Consider the following 21341-nt stretch of genomic DNA (forward strand, 5'->3'; position numbering starts at 1 on the left):
TTCTCTCTCATCATTGATGTTTCTATCTCTCTCTCCCTCTCCCTTCCTCTCTGAAATCAATAAAAATATGTATTTAAAAAAAAAAAGTAAAGACTTGGCTGCAGCATTCGATGCAAATGAGCTGGATAGATCTGGAAACTATGATAGAACTACGCAAATGTACACGCGTTTCTCTCCGTCACATAAAGGAGCATGTGAACACTACAAGATCAGGTTTTAAGACATTAAGATCCACTCCAGCAAAAGGAAGTATCTGTTCCATGAAGTAAATCTAAGATATTTTACATCAGACAGAAAGCAGTCCACAGAGCCAGTGGCAGTCATCTTAAACGTGTTTGTTCACATTCAACGAGGTCTGTGTTCTCTGAGATGACTGTTGTCCTGAATGTGGTAAAACCCACCTTTTCACCTTTACTTTAAGCCCCCCCCATATGTCTTCAGACCGTGTGTAAGCACCAGCACGGCCTTCTGTGCCGTCCCCCTGATCTCTGTCCTTTTCATGTGGTTAAACCGTTACCAATGTGGATGCTGTGTCCCATTTCACTCCCAGGGAGGGGTCCAGCCTAGTGACCGAGAGTGTGGGCGGTGGGCTGTGGAGCCCAACTTCTGCGTCACATCAAAACATGCAAATCAACACGAGGACTTACCAGCCCTGGTCATTCTTGTACTTGTACGCGGCCCCGAGAATGTGACACAAGGCGCCGCCAGCCTTGAAATCCATGAAACATTTCGCCTAAAATGACACAAGTCACACGTGAAAACAATAAAAGTTCTGAAAAAATTACTTATGTCTGAATTCTATAAGTCAGCTCAAAGATATAAACAAGTTCTTAAGTACTTTCTGGAAAAAATTGCAATATAAAGAAAAATGTCCAAAAATGCTTAAAAATATTTCTTTTCAAATTTCAATTAAAATATTACTCTTTAATTAAACTTTGTAAAAACCAAGATTTACAAAAGATACATCAAGTCCAGCCAGCGTGGGCCAGTGGTTGAGCACTGACCTATGAACCAGGAGGTCATGGTGGTTTGATTCCCAGTCGGGGCATAGGCCTGGGCTGCAGGCTCTATTCCCGGGGGGTGGGCAGGTGGACGGGACGGCTGATGGGTGATTTTCTCATCACTGGGGTTTCTCTCTCTCCTTTCCTCTCTAAAATCAATAAAAATATAAAAATGGACGTGGGGTTCTGACCCTCAGCATCGGAATCACCCACAGAAAAAACTAATAGGCCAGAGTCAGGGACGAAGAGCTGGAGGCAGACAAGAGACTTCCCAGGGACACCCACGGGGCCTGGACTCACTTCCCAATTCAACCCTCACCGCCGCCACGCCCACCGAGAAGACGCCTCGCTCTCAGTGACACCAGGTGTGCTTTAAGTACAAAAGCTCATGTTCTTCACATATTCTCTGAGCAGAAGCACTGGTGATGGGCCAATTCCTCTTGATGATTAAAAAAATTAAAGAATAAAAGGACAACAGGGGTCCTAGCTGGTTTTGCTCAGTGGATAGAGCGTCAGCCTGTGGACTGAAGGGTCCCGGGTTCGATTCCGGTCAAGGGCACATGTCCAGGTTGCTAGATCCTCAGTAGGGGGAATGCAGGAGGCAGCCTATCAATGATTCGTATCGTTGATGTTTCTCTCTCTCCCCATTCCTGTCTGAAATCAAAAAAATATTCGGGGAAAAAAGACAACAGGCACCAAAGCCTGAGCTTCCCAGAGCCAGTGGGACCGGCCTCAGCGGATGTCTCAGCAGCTGCCCATCCAGAGACCCTGGGCCAGGGCAGTCCTGCCAGCTGCTTCGACTCCCTGCTGCGGGGCACACGGCCTCTGACACGCTGGTCTCTCCGGGCAGCTGCACTGGAAGTCAGTCTCATCTTGTGGGTGGAGAGTGGGGTCACCCTACTTACAGCCGCCTATCGTTCTGCTGAGCAGGAGGAAGCCCAGAAAAGCCAAGTCTAACTGCAATTCCTAAAAGTGCTTTCAATCTGTGCCGCTGTCATTATTTCTTTGACTTATTAACTGAGGACTAGGCAGCGCTCACAAGTGGCAAAAAGCAGGAGATGCCCTGGCCAGGCAGCTCAGCTGGTTAGAACGTTGCCCCGATTTGCCAAGGTTGTGGGTTCGATGCCCAGTCAGGGCACATGCAAGAATCAACCAATGATGCATAAATAAGTGGAACAACAAATCAATTTCTTCTGCTCTCTCAAATCAATTTTTAAGAAGTTTTTTTTTTTTTATTGATGTCAGAGAGGAAGGGAGAGGGAGAGAGAGAGAGAAACATCAATGATGAGAATCATTGATCAGCTGCCTCCTGCACACCCTACACTGGGGATCCAGGCCACAACCCGGGCATGTGCCCTGATCAGGAATCGAACCATGACCTCCTGGTTCATAAGTCGACGCACAACCACTGAGCCACATCAGCTCAATTTTTAAAAATTAAAAAAACAAAAACGGGGGGGGATAGATAATGTGTTTGTAATGTGTTTGTGTGGGCTGAGCACACGCATTAATAATGCCACCTTTTGGCCTGTTCATCAAGAAATGACTATGTCAGAAAATGAATGTGAGAAGTGAACCAAGGAACAGAAACCGAGTATGTTCAACAAACCAAGAAAATTCAAGGGAATTCAGGCATCTTCACACCCTGAAAACAATTCTGGGGGGAGAAACACATTGCTTCAACTCCAGAGTCTTTTTACCTCACAAATATGAAACAATCAAATAATTTCTAAGTTTCTTTGTGTATTTTAGCTGCTTTCGAGTTTAAAATAGTGCTTTCTAGACATAGTTCCCAATTGTATTAGTGAGAGAAACTGTAATACAGTCGACCCTTGAACATGAGGGTTAGGAGCGCTGACCCCTACCCCACCCCCACAGTTGAAAATCTGCGTATGATTTTAGACTCCCCCCAAACCTAACAGCCTACTGTGGACCAGAAGCCTTACCAACAACATAAACAGTCCAATAACACATGTTTTGTATGTTGTATGTATTACATACTGTATTCTTACAATACAGTTATTGAGAAAATCATAAAAAAGAGAAAATCCGTTTAGCTTTTTTTAAAACATATGTTTATTGATTTTAAAGAGGAAGGGAGGAGAGAGTGATAGAAACATCAGTGATGCGAATCACTGATCGGCTGCCTCCTGCACACCCCCTACCGGGGATCGAGCCCGCAATCCTGGCGTATGCCCTTGACCGGAATCGAACCTGGGACCCTTCAGTCCGCAGGCCGATACTCTATCCACTGAGCCAAACCCGTGAGGGCCACTCACAGTATTTATTTAAAAATATAAGTAGATCCATGCAGTTCAAACCCAGGTTGCTCCAGGGCCAACTGGAGCCCCTGACGAGCACCTGTAACCACGGGTCCCCGCTGCTGCAGCCTCTTCTTGGGGAGACAGTCCTCTCCCCGCTGCCGTCTGAGGAGTCACCGCGAGGCGCTTACACACTGGCCTCCTTACTCGCAAGCATCCTCTGGAGCCAAGGCTTCCAGCCCATTTTACAGATGACACAGTGTTGCTGGCTCCAGCCATGAGGTGGACTAAACAGCCAGAAACCCTACCACTCACTGCAAGCACATGTTGGATAAAACAGACGACATGACGTTAAATGTGGGGCTGAATCTCTAGGAAGGCACATCCCCAGGTGTAAAAATCAAAGAAGAAAAAGTCAAAAGCCGGCTGCTCCGGGCTGACATCACTGCCCACGTCATGTCTCCATCCCCAGCCCCACAGCAGTCGAGAGCTGGGCACGGACCCCACAGCAGACTGGGACGTGACCTGTCCAGGCCGTGCCGGTTCTCGGGCTTTGTCTCTAAACAGATGCTTGTGGCCTTTTTAAAAAGGCAGAACGCAGAACGGACGCCTCCCACCGTGAGGCTGTCTGTCTGGGCCGCACAGGTCCTGAGCCGGGAAGGCTAGGGAACGAGTTTCTACCACTCACGCTCACTGTGCCTGTGGACACATCCGAGCCGTAAGAAACACGCCTTCCTAAGTCCCTCTTGCTCCTCAGCCGGTGTCACGCCACACACACCGACGCTGAGCCCGCTGTCGAACACCCGCGTGACTCACAACGTCCCACCTGACTCTCGCTCCAGCGCTGCTCATCCCCGAGGAACAAACAGCGGACGGCGAACAGCTCCCAGGTCTCACTCACGGGTTCTCCCCTTTACTGTCTCGTCCCCCCTTCTCTTCACACCATCACATGCCACCCTTCCATTGGGACCGGCTACACTCCTCGGGAGGGAGGACAGCTGGTGCCCTGGCGCTGAGCCAGGGGCTATTTTTAATATGGTTTGTGCCTAAAATACCCTCCTGGTCTCCGAGGCCTGGACAGCTGGGCTGCACGAGCACTTCCTCGGAGCCTCGTCCTCTGCTTTCCCCTCAGTGCCAAGGTCGACGGCGCGGCAGCCACCCGTCAATTCGTCCTTCAACGTCCCCAATTGCTCCCCGTCCTCTCGGACGCCCTGCCGCCTCCCTCCCCTCGGCGCTGTGTCCTGTTCGCAGGGATCAGGACAGCAGCCTCGTCCTGGAAATCGCGCTGGCTGCCCAAGCCTCCAGTCTCAACAGCCGCCGTCAGCCTGTGCGAGACCTAAACCCACAGCTGACTGAGCCCCTCCTGCTCTCCTTGCCTTTCCCGTGACCTTCCCGGACGCCCCCTCTGGCGTGGCACTGGTGAACTTGGCCTTTGAGCCTGGTGTTAGCCCTCTCTCTGCCGCCGTCCTCAGCTCTAAACTTGGGGCGCCAGCTGCCTCAGGCCCTTATGCTGCTCATGCGGACCTCACCGCCTGAAGACATCCCCGCACTTCCCTCAAGAACCCACCCCCCGCTCCCAGGACTCAGCCCCCAGGCCCTTCCCTGCAAAGCCTTCCCTGCGATGGGGAGTCAAGGTTCCATCTACACAGCTCACGAGTGTGAGCCCCAAGGACAAGCAACGCCTCGCACTCGGGACATAACCAAACGCTGCCTGTTCGCTGAGCTCAAATCAGTGAGGAAAGCAGCATTTTCTCACAAGTGTTGCTGAGGTAACCAGATACTCACATGGAAAAAGATAAACTAGATCCACTGCGCACACTGAATACCAAGATAGAATCTCAATGGAGAGAATTACATGTAAAAAATGAAACCAAACAAATACTCGAAGGACGGACGGCTGAATTCCTGTGTCACCTGCAAGTGGGAAAAGCCCAACATGACTCGAAAAGCCCGTTCTATTTGACTAATAAAGGTAACGTCTGGATGGGAAACCCGCAGAAGCAGCCGTGGCTGGTGGCTCAGCTGTCCCCCACACCAGAAAGGTTTCGGGTTCAATTCCAGGTCAGGGCACACATACCGAGGTTGTGGGTTCGATTCCCAGTCACGGTACATATAGAAAGCAACCAATTGATCTCTTTCTCTCTCTTCTCCTCTCTCTCTCTCTCTCTCTCTCTCTCTCAAATCAATAAACATATCCTCACGTAAGGATTTTAAAAAACCCAGCATGAACAAAGTAGACACACTTACTGCAAGGTCAATAAAACAATACTATTTCTTATTCTCAATTCTATGTGTAAGATCAGTGAGTTGTCAAAACAAAAGGTTTCGGGATAAAATAAGAACATGCAATTCAGAATCTTACGAGTAAAAAAAAAAGGTCCATGATAATAAATTCCATGGAGGCAGCAAGCAGCAGAACGGAAGCTGCAAAAACCCAAACCGGAGAATTGAAGACAAAAATTCTAAGAAGAGCTATGCCAGGCGGTCCTAAGTGCTCTGTACAATCAGAGTCCAAATCCAAAGGCACACGGGGTGGCAGAGAGACTAGAAGGCTGAATGGCCCCTGAGCGAAGCAGCACAGGGCGTCTCCAGATCACGACTTACCACAACTGGACATATTTCTACGTTTCAAAGAGAAAAAGAAAAAGTTCAAAGATCAGCATAAAAAAGGGGGAGCCCTTGCTGGTTTGGCTCAATGGAAGGAACGCCGGCCTGCAGACTGAGGGGTCCCGGGTTCAATTCCGGTCAAGGGCACAGGCCCGGGTTGTGGGCTGAGTCCCCAGTAGGGGACGTGCAGGAGGCAGCCGATCAATGGTTCTCTCTCATCATTGATGTTTCTCTCTCTCTCCCTCTCCCTTCTCTGAGAAAATAAAAAAAGTACATTAAGAAAGGGAAGGAGATGCAAAATCAACAGGTTTTTTCTCTACAAAATAAAATGTTAAAGAGAGAATAAAACCTACAGATTTCAAATGAAAATAAATAACCCAGTATTTCTATACCAAGCCAAATTATCAGTCAAAATATCAACTGCACGAGCAGAATTATATTCACATAAGTGCAGGAGAATTCCGCCCACAAAATAAAAAACCCCACTGAACAGCGTCCTAGCCACAGGAGCTGAACCGGAAGAAGGAAGGAAGACCTGGCACAGCAGGAACTACACGGACACGACAGCACAGCAAGACGCTCACAGCCGGTCCGCACGGCGACCGCTGGGATGGTCACCGACAGTAAACGACCTGCAGACGCCGCCAGCTGAGCATCAGGGCCACAGCCGGGGGCGGTCCGTGTACTCACCGGGAGCTTGGTGAAGGCCGGGTTGGCGACGTGCTTCCCGAAGGCATCTTCCTGGAACTGCAGGAGCTGCACCACCAGCCCAGCCAGCGTCTTGTTGGTGGGCGCATCCGCGTGGACGTACTGCAAGGCAGAGACAGGGCTCAGCACCGGGAGAATGCCCACTGACCTCCTGTGCCCACTGAGCCCTGGCGTGGACAGGTTTACCCACGTCCGGCAAGCTCTCTGCTGTAAAGGGGGACCCTGGCTGGTGCTGCCCAGTGGTTACGGCGTCGGCCCGTGCACCGAAGGGTTGTAGGTTTAATTTCCAGTGGAGGACACATAACTGGATTTCAGGTTCACTCCCCGCCTGGGCCAGGGCACATGCGGGAGGCGACCCAGCCAATGTCTGTCTGTCTGTCTGTCTGTCTCCCTCCCTCCCTCCCTCCCTTCCACTGTCTGAAAAGCAATGGGAAAAATATCTTCAGGTGAGGATGAACAATAACAACAAGAAACGGGCACTACCCTCTTCTATTGAACCAGGACCCTCCTGTGACCCACTTGTAGCCAATCGAATGCCGAGTGATGCTGTGCGACTTGTGAGAATAAGTCAGTAAAGGTCTACAGCTTCCACACAGTCTCCGGGAAGAGTGCCATCGCCGGACAGCCCACACCTCGGAGGCCAGGCCACCTGGCGATGCCATGGCACCAGCCCCGCTGTCCGGGGAGACGGACAGCACAGCCCAGACTCTGAGCAGAGACGGCTGCAGATGGCTCTGCCCACAGCTGCCCCGTCACCCAGCATCCAGGCCCCAGCGGAGGCCCCGTCATCACTGAGCAGACACCGCTGTCCCAGGACGCCCTCCAGGTCCTGACACACAGGGACTCTAAGCAAAACAGGGTTGTCTTATGCCAGTCAGTGTTGAGCGTAATAAAATGGTTGTTTTTTTATGCATCAAAAATATATGTATGTGCATTTAAAATTATGTTTTTTGCCACAATTAAAATATTGTTTTAAAACAAGTTTATGTGAGAAGTTATACATGCTGAGGTGAATAATGTCAAAAGGCCAAACCAGTGGTAGACAGCAAGCAGCTTCCCAGCAAAGGAAGACAATGGTACCATGACAGGAACACATAGATGAGTGAGTGAAATTAAATGTAAAAGCTTAGTCTGGTATTAAATGTTCAATATCACTTTGAGAAACCAATGTCCAATAATTTTTTTAAATCTCCAATTTTGAACAGGAAAACTATCTATCCTTTCTTCAATTTCACAAAAGACAACAAAAAAACTAAATTTTTCTTCCTGGAGCAAACCTCTTTCCCAGCATCATCCAACATTTCAAGATGAATGAAGTGTCTATAATGACAAATAATATTTAAGTCGTTTCTGTATGGCAAACATCAGTGGCACAGTCCACCACTACCATACAGTGTGCTGGTGGCTCTCAGCCGATGTGTGCCCGTGCCAAGCGGAGCCAGCACAGCAGACAGGGCGATCCAAGCTCAGCTGCCCAACAGGTGCATTTGCTTTCCGCTCTGCATGAAACAGCCAGCGTGCAGTTAACTTTGCTGAAGGCTAGTTTTTTTGTTGAAATGTCTTGTTTATGTAAAACCTTCTTCATACATAAGATTTGACAAGGCATTACTGTAAACTGTATCTTGCACCCACTCAAAAGGCAGCCAATGTATGACTTTCCAATGGTTTTTAAATCAACCTATAAGAATGTAAAAATTACATCCTATTTAGCCAAGAATGAAACAGGCTAACCATGGGATATATGACATAAGTATCACACCCACCTCAAATTTTTATAATCCAGCTTTAAGGACTCTCATTTCATTCAAACAACAGTCCTATGGGAGCTGCAGTCTTCCTTCCAACTTATAAAACAATCGGTTCAAAGACACCACCAATTAGCAGCCAAGAGTACTGAACTCACATCTTCCAACCAAATATAATACTCATTCCTCTATTCCACACTGATATAACTGAATTCGTTTCAACTGCTTCTAAAGAGCTATATCTATAAAAGGCTAATAGCAGTGTCCCCGCGGGAGTTGGACTGGGAGTTCAGTTGTTTGCTATGACGTGCGCTGACCACTAGGGGGGCAGCGCGGAATGAAGGAAGGCCCTGATCAGCCCTGATCACTGGCCAGGCCTAGGGACCCGACCCGTGCACAAATTTCATGCACCGGGCCTCTAGTATAATAGAAAAAGTTCTTAACAGCTTTCAAAATAGTAACTCCTGAGTATGAAAAAAAAAAGTAATAATATAGACTATTTCAGTCAAGCATTTTATCCTGTGATCAAAAAAATGTAAACACCATGTTTTACTTAAGACAACAATGTTTTAGTCTCAAAGTATTTTGGCTAAGAATGTTAGGAAGGCCCTAACTGGTTTGGCTCAGTGGATAGAGCGTCTGCCTGCGGACTGAAAGGGTCGCAGGTTCGATTCGTCAAGGGCATGTACCTTGGTTGCAGGCACATCCCCAGTAGGGGGTGTGCAGGAGGCAGCTGATTGATGTTTCTCTCTCATCAACATTTCTAACTCTCTATCCCTCTCCCTTCTTCTCTGTAAAAAAAAATCAATAAAATATTTAAAAATAAGTAAATAAAGTGATTTCTTTTTTTTTTTAATATTTTATTGATTTTTTACAGAGAGGAAGGGAGAGAGATAGAGTTAGAAACATCGATGAGAGAGAAACATCGATCAGCCGCCTCCTGCACATCTCCCACTGGGGATGTGTCCGCAACCCAGGTACATGCCCTTGACCGGAATCGAACCTGGGACCTTTCAGTCCGCAGGCCGATGCTCTATCCACCCAGCCAAACCGGTTTCGGCTAAAGTGATTTCTTTAGGAAAAAAAGAACGTTAGGAAGATGTATTTAGAAAGCTTTATTAATAAACCTTTTTCTTTCTTTCTTTCTTTTTTTTTGGTCTTTTTAATAAACCTTCTTTATATTACCTATGGCATTAATAGAGTATGAAGTTTAACTTGTCCCTAAACAATCCTGCAGCAAATATCCCATAAAAAGAAATAACTGTCTTTATCTGTGAAATGACTTTTCTAAAGGGCATTTAAATGACTTCCTTAGGCAATCTATTCTAGTTCAGTGATCATCCTTAAATCTGAAATCTTTTTTTCAGGAATTAGCCAAACTTTGGAGAAACCTACCAGTAAACCTAATGGCTTACAGGTTTACCTCACCTCCAACGTAGCTGAGTTGAATCAATGTGAGGTCGTAAAATTTTATAATCTGAAAACCACCCAGAAACTATGGACAGAAATACAGCTCTCATCCTAGAGTTAGGATGACAGACGTGTCAACAACACAAAGGCAGCAGCTCAGGGAGCTGAGCCAGCTTCCCCCCCTCCTCCCTCGCTCCTCGCTCCTCGGCCTGCACTGAGACCTCAGGCAGTTAACCTCTGCCTGCAGCTTCCTCGGCCAGAACGCGGTCACCTCCTCGGGACTCCTGTGGCCCAGCTGGAGCTCATTCCAGGTTAAAAGGGATTCACTCTCTGCAACTGGAGATTGAATTAGAAACCCGGGCACATGACCTGATCGGCACCGAATCGAACCTTTCAGTGACAGGACAACACCCAACCAACTGAACCACACCAGCCAGGGCTGCAAAGCACTCAGGACCCTCGTTAGCACTTCCTGGTGCCAACCACTCAGGCCAACCTGGCTTTTATTGCTGTGCGTTAACTGCTGCCACTACTTGAAAAGTTCTTAAAATGGGTCTGAAGTCTATACAAAGTGCCGGAGGCCGGTCCATCCTTGCTGCTTGACGCAGTCGCTGCAGGAAAGAGGCATCTGCACAGCATGTGTTTCAATGGACCTGGCGTATGTAGCATACTGTTTTTAATATGTTTGCTCTCCTTAGCGCCATGTGTTTTAACCAAGGTCACCTCTCCGAGAAAGGTTGTTTCCCCAGGTGGGGATCTTTCCCTGAGGTTAGGGAGGGGATACAACCCCTTAATTAAGTGCCAGGCGGGTAATTAAGCTACATGGTCTTTACTCCCTGGAATGGAGATGAGAAACACCTTAACCCTTGTAATAGAAATTGACGGGATTGGAATCGGCTGGTATAAATACGGATGTAACAAGACAATAAACGTCAGATCCTCATCAGTTCCTGACCAGAACTCCGACCAGAACTTTGGCTGGAGATCCTGGCTATAGGTCCTGACTAGGCTGCTGACCAACTGAAGGCTGTCTTCGTGTCATTCCTTCTTCGCCGACTCCGTCCACACCTTTGGGGACCCCTGGACCTGCTGGGATTGGACCCCAGCAACAAAGAGCCCTTGAAAATATAATAAACCTGCTGTACCTTAAAAAGGGGCGGGTGGACTCACTCACTGGTGTTGCTAAGCCCAATTTATCTGCAAAGCCTACACGCATAGGTTCCTAAACTAGTTTAATCTGCTCACTCACTGAACAAGTATTTACTGACCTCCTGAGGGCATTTAGAAAATGAAAACAATGCCGAGAAGTTCTCTTTTCATTTGCAATCACCTGGGTTTTACAGGCAGGTGTCTATGTTTATCTTTTTCCACAAACTGTGATTTCCTTAGAAAGAGGGATGTGTAGTCAAAAAAAAAAAAAAAGACTAAAAAATAAGAGGGCGGGACTCACTGAATCCCAATCTGCCACTCCTAACTGTAATCCTGGAGAAGTTACCTGGCTCTGGAGCTTGGGGCTCCTCGCACGCGTGGCACCAGGTAAATAATGTCCATCACTCAGGACTGCTGGGAGGGCTTGGGGGCGGTTTAAGTGCCTGGATACGGTAGATGCCCAGGGTTCACTGGCTGCATGGACAGACCCACCCATCAAAAGGGGATTAACGATGTCATGTTTATTCCCTACAGGCGCTGAGGTTAGAGGTCTGTTAAAACCCACCAATGTGTACAAGTAAAGACCTGACCGGTTTGGCTCAGTGGATAGAGCGTCGGCCTGTGGACTGAAGGGTCCCAGGTTCGATTCCGGTCAAGGGCATGTACCTTGGTTGCGGGCACATCCCCAATAGGGAGTGTGCAGGAGGCAGCTGATCGATGTTTCTCTCTCATCGATGTTTCTAACTCTCTATCCCTCTCCCTTCCTCTCAGTAAAAAATCAATAAAATATATTTAAAAAAAATAAGACATAGTGTGTAAAACAAGCAAAGAACCTTCTGGTCAATGCTTTCACCACTCCGTCACTCCCAGAAACTGACAGGATTTGGGCTGTCAGATTCAGTTTTGAACCTGAGGAGGCTCTGGCTCTAAGAAACCACCAGAAATCAAACCTAATTTTGACTCTGTCTTTAAGACTCAGGGACCTGAGCCAGCTTTAACCTATTGGCCTCGACACTGGTCCAAACCTCCAGTCAGCCTCGCCAACAAATCTGAGGAATTATCCAAACCTCAGCGACCCTCTTAAAATTGGAATCAAACAGATGCAGAGTTTGAAGAGGTAGAAATGATTACTTATTTCCCTTTCTTTTCCCCTTCCCTGATATCTTATTTGAACAACAATCCTATGGGAATCACAAAGAAATAACCTAAAGAAATATTACTCGAGTCTTTTCATTTGTTAAAGCTGCATTGGCAAAGTAATGCATTATATGTCAATTACATCTCAGTAAAATGGGGGTGGGGAGAGAAAAAAATCAAGGAGCATTGTACTTAAGACCCAAAGCACTGGCTGCAGGGCACATGATTTAAAAAAAACAATTAATACTTTAATAATAGATATTCAATTCCCTTAGCCACTTCCAGAAGCTCTAGTGCCACCACAAAAAAAGTGGCCGATTTATCATTATACAAGGGAGAGCAATATTCTTGTCTACTTACATGTAGATAAAAAAAAAAAAAAAATCTACAATCCCAAATGTGACTCCAAAATTCCAGGAAAGAAAAAATTTTGGAAGCATCTAAAAATATCCTGTAAGTAATAACGTATCTGGTCTATCACTTCCTAAACCTTCACCTAAGAGACTGTCGTTTCTGGAAGCACCAGTGTCATTGCCAACGGACACCCAGGTCCCTGCCGGTGCCTGACAACTTCAAACACTGACGAGCTTCCGCACACGGTCCGCCCCGAATAAATACCGGGTGTCCCCCCAAAATGCACACACACTTTGAATGATTATAAAGCCAGTGTTTATTACCATACAGCTCATTTCCAAAACTAAGTGAGTTATCAGCTGTGAAAGTGTGCATACATTTTGGGGGGACACCGCATCGATTCATTCATTCAGCAACTACTTACATAGTAACCACTAAGGGAGAGGCAGTGGTAGCGACCCGGCCAGGGGCACACTGCCCCGAACAGGCCGGAGGGGATCCTGCCCCGAACAGGCCGGAGGGGATCCTGCCCCGAACAGGCCGGAGGGGATCCGGCCCCGAACAGGCCGGAGGGGATCCTGCCCCGAACAGGCCGAGGGGATCCTGCCCCGAACAGGCCGAGGGGATCCGGCCCCGAACAGGCCGGAGGGGATCCGGCCCCACGGCGGGGGTCTCCGGTGGGGAGGTGCAGACCCGAAAAGGGCGCTCGGGAAACGCGGGGCGGAAGGAGTATTCTGGGCTGTCTGCTCCTCACACCTTCTGGGAAGCTGAACGTCGGAACGACTTTCAACACCACTGACTCCCATCCCGGAGTTAAGAGAAAGCGATGAACGAAGAAAGCAATTTCAAAAACGGGTGCGAAGAAAACGAAGAGGGAGTGGGGTGACCTCACAGCAGCGGGGTCCCCGGGAAGGCCTCGCCGAGCAGCAGCAGGTGCGAGCGCACCGAGCCCTGCGCACGCGTAACCGAAGGCCCGCCACTGGGAAGCGGCCCGTTCCCCACAGTCCCCCTCGACGGGCTCCTGGGCCCGCGGTTCCGCCTTCCGCGGGCAACCGTCCCGCCTCGTCCTCCACCGTCAACAGGTGGAGGCCCCCCGCCCCTCCCGCCGGGGACGACTCTGCTCCAAACAAAAAGCAGCCGCTCTCCCCGCCGGCTCCGAGTTTCAATCACCTTCGCTCCCGCCGAACGCGGCCCACGGAGCCGGACCCACGGCCGCGGGGCGGCTGCGCCCCACTGTCCCTGCGCAGGGAGCGGGCAGGGCTGCGGGGGCCCGGGAGCCCCAGGAGCCCCGCGGGGCCCGGACGCGCGGGCTCGGAGGCCCGACCGCGGGGGCGTGGCGAGCCCGGCTGCTGCCTTTGTTGTCCCTCGTGGCGCGCGGGGGGAGGGGCGGCCCGGGGCCCGCGAGGCCGGCAGCCGCCCCGGCCCCCCGTCGCGCGGCCCCCCGGCCCCCGCGGGCGCGCGAACCCACCTTCTTGTAGTGCTTGCCCAGCCACACGCGCACCGAGTCCAGCTGGGACACCGTCTCCGGGCTCTCCCAGAACTTGCCGGCCGGGCCCCCGTCCTTCCGCCGGTACGCGGCCAGGCCCGCAGCCACCGCCGCGCCGCCCGCCCCCGCCCCCGCGCCGCCCGCCGCCGCCCCCGGCCCGCCGCCGCCAGCTGCCGCGGCCATCGTCGCCGTCCGCCGTCCCCACCGCCCGGCCCGCCCCGGCCCGCGCGGCGTTCCCCGTCCGCACTCGCGCGCGCGCGCAGCCGCCGCCACCGCCTCCGGCCCCGCCCAGCCAACCCCCTTCCGGCGCGGACCTCGGCCCCGCCCCTCTCCCGACCAGCGCCCTAACCGCCGGGGGCGCGCGCACGCGCAAACGCAGCCCTCGCAGCGGAGGAGGGCGGGGCCTCGGAGGAGGGGCGGGGCCTCGGAGCAGCCGGGCTTCCGGCACCTTCCGCGCGTAGGAGGTGGTGCGCTCTGCTCCGCCGCCCGCTCGGCCTCGGCGGGCCGGGCTCCTTCCGGGTTCCGGTGTCGGGCCGTTACGTCCACGGCTGCGCGGAGGTCTCCCGTCGTCGCTGGTCACCGCCAGAAAGAAAAGGGCTGGGGAAGCAGCTCCGAGCGGAAAGCCCGCTTAGGGAGCCGTGTGCCGGTCGGGGAGCCCCCCCTCCCCCCGAGGATGGGGATCTTCGCCCGCCCCACTCGCCCGCGACCCTCCGCTCCAGGTGGCCCGTCACCTCTGCATGCAGCCACCTGGGCGACCGGCCGCGCTTCCTCTCGCGCTGCAGCTGCACCAGCTTATTGGTGCCTCGGGGCCTTTGCACCGGCTGTTCCCAGACCTGCGATCCTCACTCTGATGCTTTCAAACGCATAGCCTCCAGCGGTTCTCAACCTGGGGGTCGAACGACCCTTTCACAGGGGTCGCCTAAGACCATCAGAAAACATATGTGATTACATATTGTTTTTGTGATTAATCACTATGCTTTAATTATGTTCAATTTGTAACAATGAAAATACATCCTGCATATCAGATATTTACATTACGATTCATAACAGTAGCAAAATTACAGTTACGAAGTAGCAACCAATGTAATTGTGTGTTTGGGGGTCACCACAACATGAGGAACTGCATTAAAGGGTCGCGGCATTAGGAAGGTTGAGAACCACTGGCTTAGAGGAACTTCAGAAAAGTGATCCCTGCCCTACAACCTTTTTTTTTTAATATTATTTTTTTAAGAGAAAGTGTATTTAGAAAGTTACATGCCGTTTGGCATGGCTCAGTGACTGAGCATCATCTAGGAACCAGGAGGTCAGCTTTGATTCCGGTCCAGGGCGCATGCCCGGGTTGCAGGTTCGATCAGCAGTGTGGGGCGTGCAGGAGGCAGCCCATGATTCTCTCTCATTGATGTTTCCCTCTCTCCCTTCCTCTCTGAAATCAATTAAGAGATGTTTTATTTTAAAACAGTTACCCAGGTAGCAGGAGTGAGCCAGCCATAGGCTCAGAAAACAAGTTACAGAAGCAAAAGTGTGCGTGGGGCCTAGGAGAGGGAAAGGCCAAGGTAAGCTGGGGGACAGGGCCCCGGGGGACAGAGGGAAGGCAGAGGCAGACCACCACCTGCCCAGCTGAGCACTCCACACTCTCCGCTAGCGCCCGCCCCATCCCGGTCTCTTTCTTCTCATCTTCCGCGTAAATTACAGGAGAACCTCGTCTTGACTGGTTGGCGGGGGTGCCCTCCTGAAGGCGAAAATGGCGAAACGGGGGAAAGGCTCCGAGCTGAAGGGCGCTCCCGTTCCCGAGTCGCTGCTTTCTCTGCTTCTCCGAGCAGGGGTTAAGACCAAGTCCAATAAGCTTTTGGAAAAAATAAAAAGGTGGGGGTCCCAGAAGGAACCCTCTCTGGTAGCACGGCTCCACGAGACTGTGAACCAGCCGCGTGGTTCCCCAGGGTTAACTGTTAGGAAGATGCAAAACAGTCTTTCAACAACGGACGTGAGCCGTACATTACACAGGTGTCCCATGAAGGCTCTCTAACTTCTATTTGTTTAAGTATATTTTTTAATTGATTTCAGAGAGGCAGGGAGAGGGAGAGATAGAAACCTCAATGATGAGCGAGAATCATGGATTGCTGCCTCCTGCACGCCCCCTACTGGGGACTGAGCCCACAACCCCGGCCTGTGCCCTGATTGGAATCGAACCCGGGCCCCTTCAGTCTGCAGGCTGATGCTCTATCCACTGAGTCACACCGGCCAGGGCTCTCTAACCTCCGCTGTCCTGCCTGAACCCTCATTCTGAAGCTACAGCAGCCATGTTCATAGAACAGCTAACCAATTCCCATCGGTGAAGTGGAACCCATAAAAACCCTAGCCCTCCTAGGCAGTTTTATACATCCTTGGCAACTGTCTTAAGTAGCTGAAATTCTAAGTGCCATCAAACTGTTTTCTAAAAATTGGGAATTCCCCGTATTTCTTTTAATTATTATTTCTAGAAAGAATCCATCTCCTGATGAGTCATTGGAAAACTGTACTAAGTTGTGACATTAATATGCAGCAGGATTAATATCTGAAGTCTCAGACGACTTCTGTACCTTTGTAATAAAGGGTGAAATAGAGTTTGTGAGAGACCAAGATTACTATATCCAGCAAGGCTATCATTCAAAATAGACGGTCAAATAAAGAGCTTCCCAGACAAAAAAAAAGGGGCTAAAGGAGTTCATCACCACCAAGCCAGCATTACAGGAAATGCTAAAGGGACTGCTGTAAGGGGTTGTTGAGAAGAAGAAACAGAGAGAAACCTAGCCATGTAGAATTAAAATGGCTATAAATAGGTACCTCTCAATAATAACCCTAAATGTAAATAGATTAAATGCTCCAATCAAAAGGCGTAGGGTAGCTGAACGGATACAAAAACATGACCGAACTATATGCTGTCTACAAGAGACCCACCTCAAAGCAAAAGACACACAGGATGAAAGTGAAGGGATGGAAAAAAATTTCCATGCAAATGGAAAGGAAAAAAAAGCTGGAGTAGCAACACTCACATCCAACAAAATTGACTTTAAAAGCATCATGCTAAGCCAGTCGGAGAAAGATAAATATCATATGATCTCACTCATTTGTGGAATATAATGAACAACATAAACTGATGAACAAAAATACAGCCAGAGGGGGAAAAATATGTATTCTAGAATATAATAGAAGTAATCCTGTTATTTGCAGATTTTTAATACTTCCTACAACTTTTGTGATATCATACTATGTTGGAACAGTTTTGGTAATACTATTATACTTAAAATTCTTGAAAGATTAATGTTTATTGCATGTAATATTATATGTAAGATGTCTTGAATAATTGTTTATTGCATGTAACATTATCATATTTAAAATCATTTTTCTTGAAATAAGAATACTGAAAAAAGTTTGTCAGAGTAAGAGTTGTATTGTGAATTGTGATACTACGAGGGTTTTGTGTGTTTTCATTGAGTGGAGTTCTTTGCAGTTTTAATTTTTAAATGGGGGGTTGGGATCCTTTGGAATGTTTGAATAAAATTATTAATAAATAAATAAATAAAAATTGGGAATGAGCCTTAGATGAAATATGCACATGTGAGCTCCAAAAATAACACGCTCCTCAGTCAATGAAGGAAAAGTACCACATGATCTCACTCATTCATGGATAATAGAGACCATTATAAACTTTTGAACAATAATAGATACAGAGGCAGAGCTGCCTCACACAGATTGTCAAACTGCAGCGGGAAGGCCAGGGAGGGTTGGGGGGCACGAGGGAGGGAGGTAAGAGATCAACCGAAGGACTTGTATGCATGCATATGAGCATAACCAATGGACATAAGACACTGGGGGGTAGGGGAAGCCAGGGGATTGTCAAGGGCGGGGGGGGGGGGAGGGGGGGAGGATACATATAATACTCTTTGTAATACTTTAAGCAATAAAAAAGAAAAAAATCACGCTCCTGATTGGTCAGCATCTGACTGGGTCTGTATCAGAGAGAGGAATGCAGTGATCGGCGCTGCTGACCTCTAGCGCTGGATCCGAGAATGACACTTCCCCCCAAAGACCCCAAGCCGACAGGACGGCACCCCAAAATCACCCAGCTCCTTGGTGTGAGGGGAGAGGGGGCAAGTGGGAGCCTTTTGTACTCATGTTGGTCACCGGTGTGTTCTGTTCTTTGATCACCGATGTTTTGATGTGTTGCTATCGTCTTACATGTTTATTTTCTGCTTACCATGGTTTTTCTTTGCTTCTTTTCTCTCCTAATTTCTGTTCTGTTCAATTAATACTTCCATTCCCCTGGACAGGCTCAAAAGCCCTGGATTATATTTCTATTTGTTTAGTAATTATACTTACATTGTTTTTACGCATTCTAAATAAAATTTCTAACAAAATCCCAAGTTATTACTGTGGATTTTTTTCTTTTTCTTTTTTTTCAAATTTTAAGTTTATTTAGGAAGTTACATAAAAAAAAAAAAAAAAAGCTACAGAGGTGGTATAAGTGAGCTACCTGTGCTGGCAGGCTCGTGAGCTCATGAGACAAGTTACAGAAGCAAAAGAAGGGCCTTGGAGCTCGGGAGAGAGAAGGCAAAGGTAGGTGCCTGGGGGGGAGGGGAGGGGAGGGGCAGGCGCAGGCTCCGGAGGGAGAGCAGGCTTTTCACTGTAGCCAGCGAAACACGAAAAGGAGTCTTTGAAGACTTCATTAGTTGGGTCATACAAACGTCCAGGGGAACACTAGGTCAGTTATGATTGTCTCACCACTAAGCGGTGACACCCAAAACCAATCCATAATTTATTTACTTTTTAAATCCTCACCTGAGGATATTTCTCCATTGATTTTTTAAAGAGAGTGGAAGAGAAAGGGCAAGACAGAGAGAAGTATCGATGTGAGAGAAACACATCGATTGGTTGCCTCCTCCGCGTACCCCGACCTGGGCCAGGGAGGAGACATGCCCTTGACCGGAATCGAACCCGGGACCCTTCAGTCCGCAGGCCGACGCTCTCTCCACTGAGCCGAACCGGCCAGGGCTCATCCCCGTTTTTTAAAAAGCCTGTATGTTGGTCCCTGGGCAGTACCAGGGTTAACAGCGTTGGCAGAAAAACGGCCTGGAAGCTACACATTCTCTTTCCAGTTTTGCTAATAAACATTTCATAAGGCTGAGAATAGCTGGCTTGTACGATTTGGCCGGCGACATAAACGAGAGCTTCCGTCAAAAATGACTGATTTTATAACCACGTTCACTGCATTCCAGGAAAGGTGATGCCCTGTCACTCCCACCTCCTACTTCTGCAGGAGGAGCAGGTAGCAAAGAACGAGGCCTGGAGACTGGACACAGGAAGGAAAACGAGGCAGCGCTAAGGAAACTACCAGGAAACGAGAGGTGAGCCATGTGGGAGGGGAAAAGATACACTGACGAGCACCCACCTTAATAAAGGGTGTCCCAAAATTCACGCAAGCTTTGAATTTTGCATGAGCATTAACAACAACAACAAAAAATAAAGGCCTAATTTTACTTGGTTTATTGAATCCGATTCTAATATCTGTTGCCCTTTGATTTCAATCCCTTCAATTTGATAAGCATCACCAAGTACCAATGATGGCCCAGGAGCAGGGACAATGAAGACCAATGAAGACCACGGCTTTGCGTCTGTGCCAGCAAAGCCGTGGAGGCCATTGACCTGATGTGCTATTCCATACATAACCCTATACTGTATGCTTTATGAATCAATAAAAAATTTACAATTTTTAATCATAAACCTGTGTTTTCTATCAAAATTACTTCTTGTGTGAATTTTGGGACACCCTTTACAAGGTGCCTCTGAGCAGACACAACTGTTCGTTAAAGATAGTTTCAGGCTCAAGAATAAGGGAAAGATCTTCTGAAAGAAAACGACAAACACAACACGTGCAAAAAGCTAAAGTAAACAGAAAAAGAAAACGAAAAAAGCTGGAATATGGAGACTGCTCCGCGGGTGCCGTTCTGCAGGACTTCCCGTGGGTTTTCAGACTCCTGTCATGCTCTCCTCAGCCTCTCCCGGGTTAGAATTTCCTTTGGGGTGAGGATCGGGTCTCTACCACTTAATTCACAGCATTTCAAACACGATGTGTTTGGAGCTGAATCCATCGTCTCCAACTCCGTGTCTCTTAATTACGTTCACGGCGTATAACCCTTCTGGTCACCAGGGACAGAGCAGCCTAGAGCTCTGCCACCTTGCTTTTTCGCCTTTTTCGCCGGTGGGTGGCATTTAATCCATTACCTCTCATCTCATCAGCATCCTAGCTTCTCCTTTCCTAGCTAATTCCACCCGCTCACACTTTCAGAATGACCTCCCCAAGATCAGCTGTGTCAGCCCTGGCCGGTTGGCTCCGTGGATAGTGCATCAGCCTGCAGAACTGTCCCAGGTTAGAGTCCCATCAAGGTCAGTGCCTCATTGCATCCTCCTCCCCGGTCTGGGCCCTGGTGGCCTGTGCAGGAGGCAATCAACCAATGTGTTTCTCTCACGCTGATGTCTGTCTTTCCCACTCTCTCTAAAAGTCGGTGGGAAAATATATTCAGGTGAGGATTTAAAAAAAAAAATGAGCTATTTCACTTTCTAAAAGCAGTTCTTTTACTCTCCTACTTAGAACTGTAAAATTTTTTTGATTACAAATAGTCAGAATCTCCCAGCATAGCAGTCAACTCTGTTTTGTCTGTCTCCCCGGAAGCTGCACGCCCCCAGCTGTCAGGTCCTCAGGGTTTGCCCCGTCCGCCTCCGATGTCTTGCTCACACGGTCCCTTCTCCCCGCTGTGCCAGGAGTATATTCCTTTTTCTGGAACCCTCGAACACTTGTATTTCCTCTCCAGCATTTATCACTTTTTAAAAATACATATTTTTATTGATTTCAGACAGGAAGGAGAGGGAGAGAAACATCAATGAAGAGAGAGCATCATGGATCGGCCGCCTCCTGCACGCGCCACACTGGGATCCAGCCCGCAGCCCGGGCACGTGCCCTGACCCGGATCCAACGGGACCCCCTGGTTCCCAAGTTGGCGAAGCTCAGCCGCCAGCCCCGCCAGCCGGGCACGGACCGCTTCTGATTTGCTTCGCACCATGTGTCCATCTTCTCTAACCCCAGGGCCTGAGGACAGGGTGTCGGTACCCTCTCCACCTGCTCGGCAACGGCCCCGCCACTCACCCCGGCATCCGCGCAGGGACGCGCCCCGCACCAGGCCCCAGGCCTGCCAGTCGGGGGACAATTGCTTGAATGAATCATGCTCCATGCCACCTCCCACCCTCCTGCGTGCGAACGAGGACCATCATAAACACTCGTCGAGCTCGTCTGGACAAGGAGGACGAGATGGCACCGATTCCTCCTCCACCCCGAAAAGCAGCGTCCAGGGCTTCCCGGCTGTGAGATCCGGGCGCGGCTCCGAGCCGCCCCCCCTGTTCCCTCCCTTTCCCCGTTGGCTCCCACTGAGCGCACGGGAGCCGCACCCAAAGG

At 49.4% G+C, this 21341-nt stretch overlaps 1 protein-coding gene across 2 annotated transcripts in view; it reads right to left on the reverse strand.

Annotated features, from left to right (window-relative positions):
- The window catches only part of SMARCC1 (SWI/SNF related BAF chromatin remodeling complex subunit C1), an 83026-nt gene extending 68985 nt beyond the window's left edge, over window positions 1-14041 (reverse strand). Inside the window, exons 1-3 of one of the 2 annotated variants that reach the window (XM_070391162.1) lie at window positions 13841-14041; window positions 6560-6679; window positions 648-733 (exon numbers count right to left, since the gene is read on the reverse strand). In XM_070391162.1, coding sequence (XP_070247263.1) covers window positions 648-733; window positions 6560-6679; window positions 13841-14041 — 407 coding nt within the window. Of the gene's footprint in view, window positions 1-647; window positions 734-4088; window positions 4247-6559; window positions 6680-13840 lie in introns of those variants that run through there. The other variant, XM_070391163.1, reaches the window with a different exon arrangement.
- Between the last annotated feature and the right edge of the window lie 7300 nt (window positions 14042-21341).

Source organism: Myotis yumanensis, unplaced genomic scaffold (assembly GCF_028538775.1).
Source record: "Myotis yumanensis isolate MYYU_CA2020_CCGP unplaced genomic scaffold, mMyoYum1.0.hap1 SCAF_14, whole genome shotgun sequence".
NCBI classification, from domain to species: domain Eukaryota; kingdom Metazoa; phylum Chordata; class Mammalia; order Chiroptera; family Vespertilionidae; genus Myotis; species Myotis yumanensis.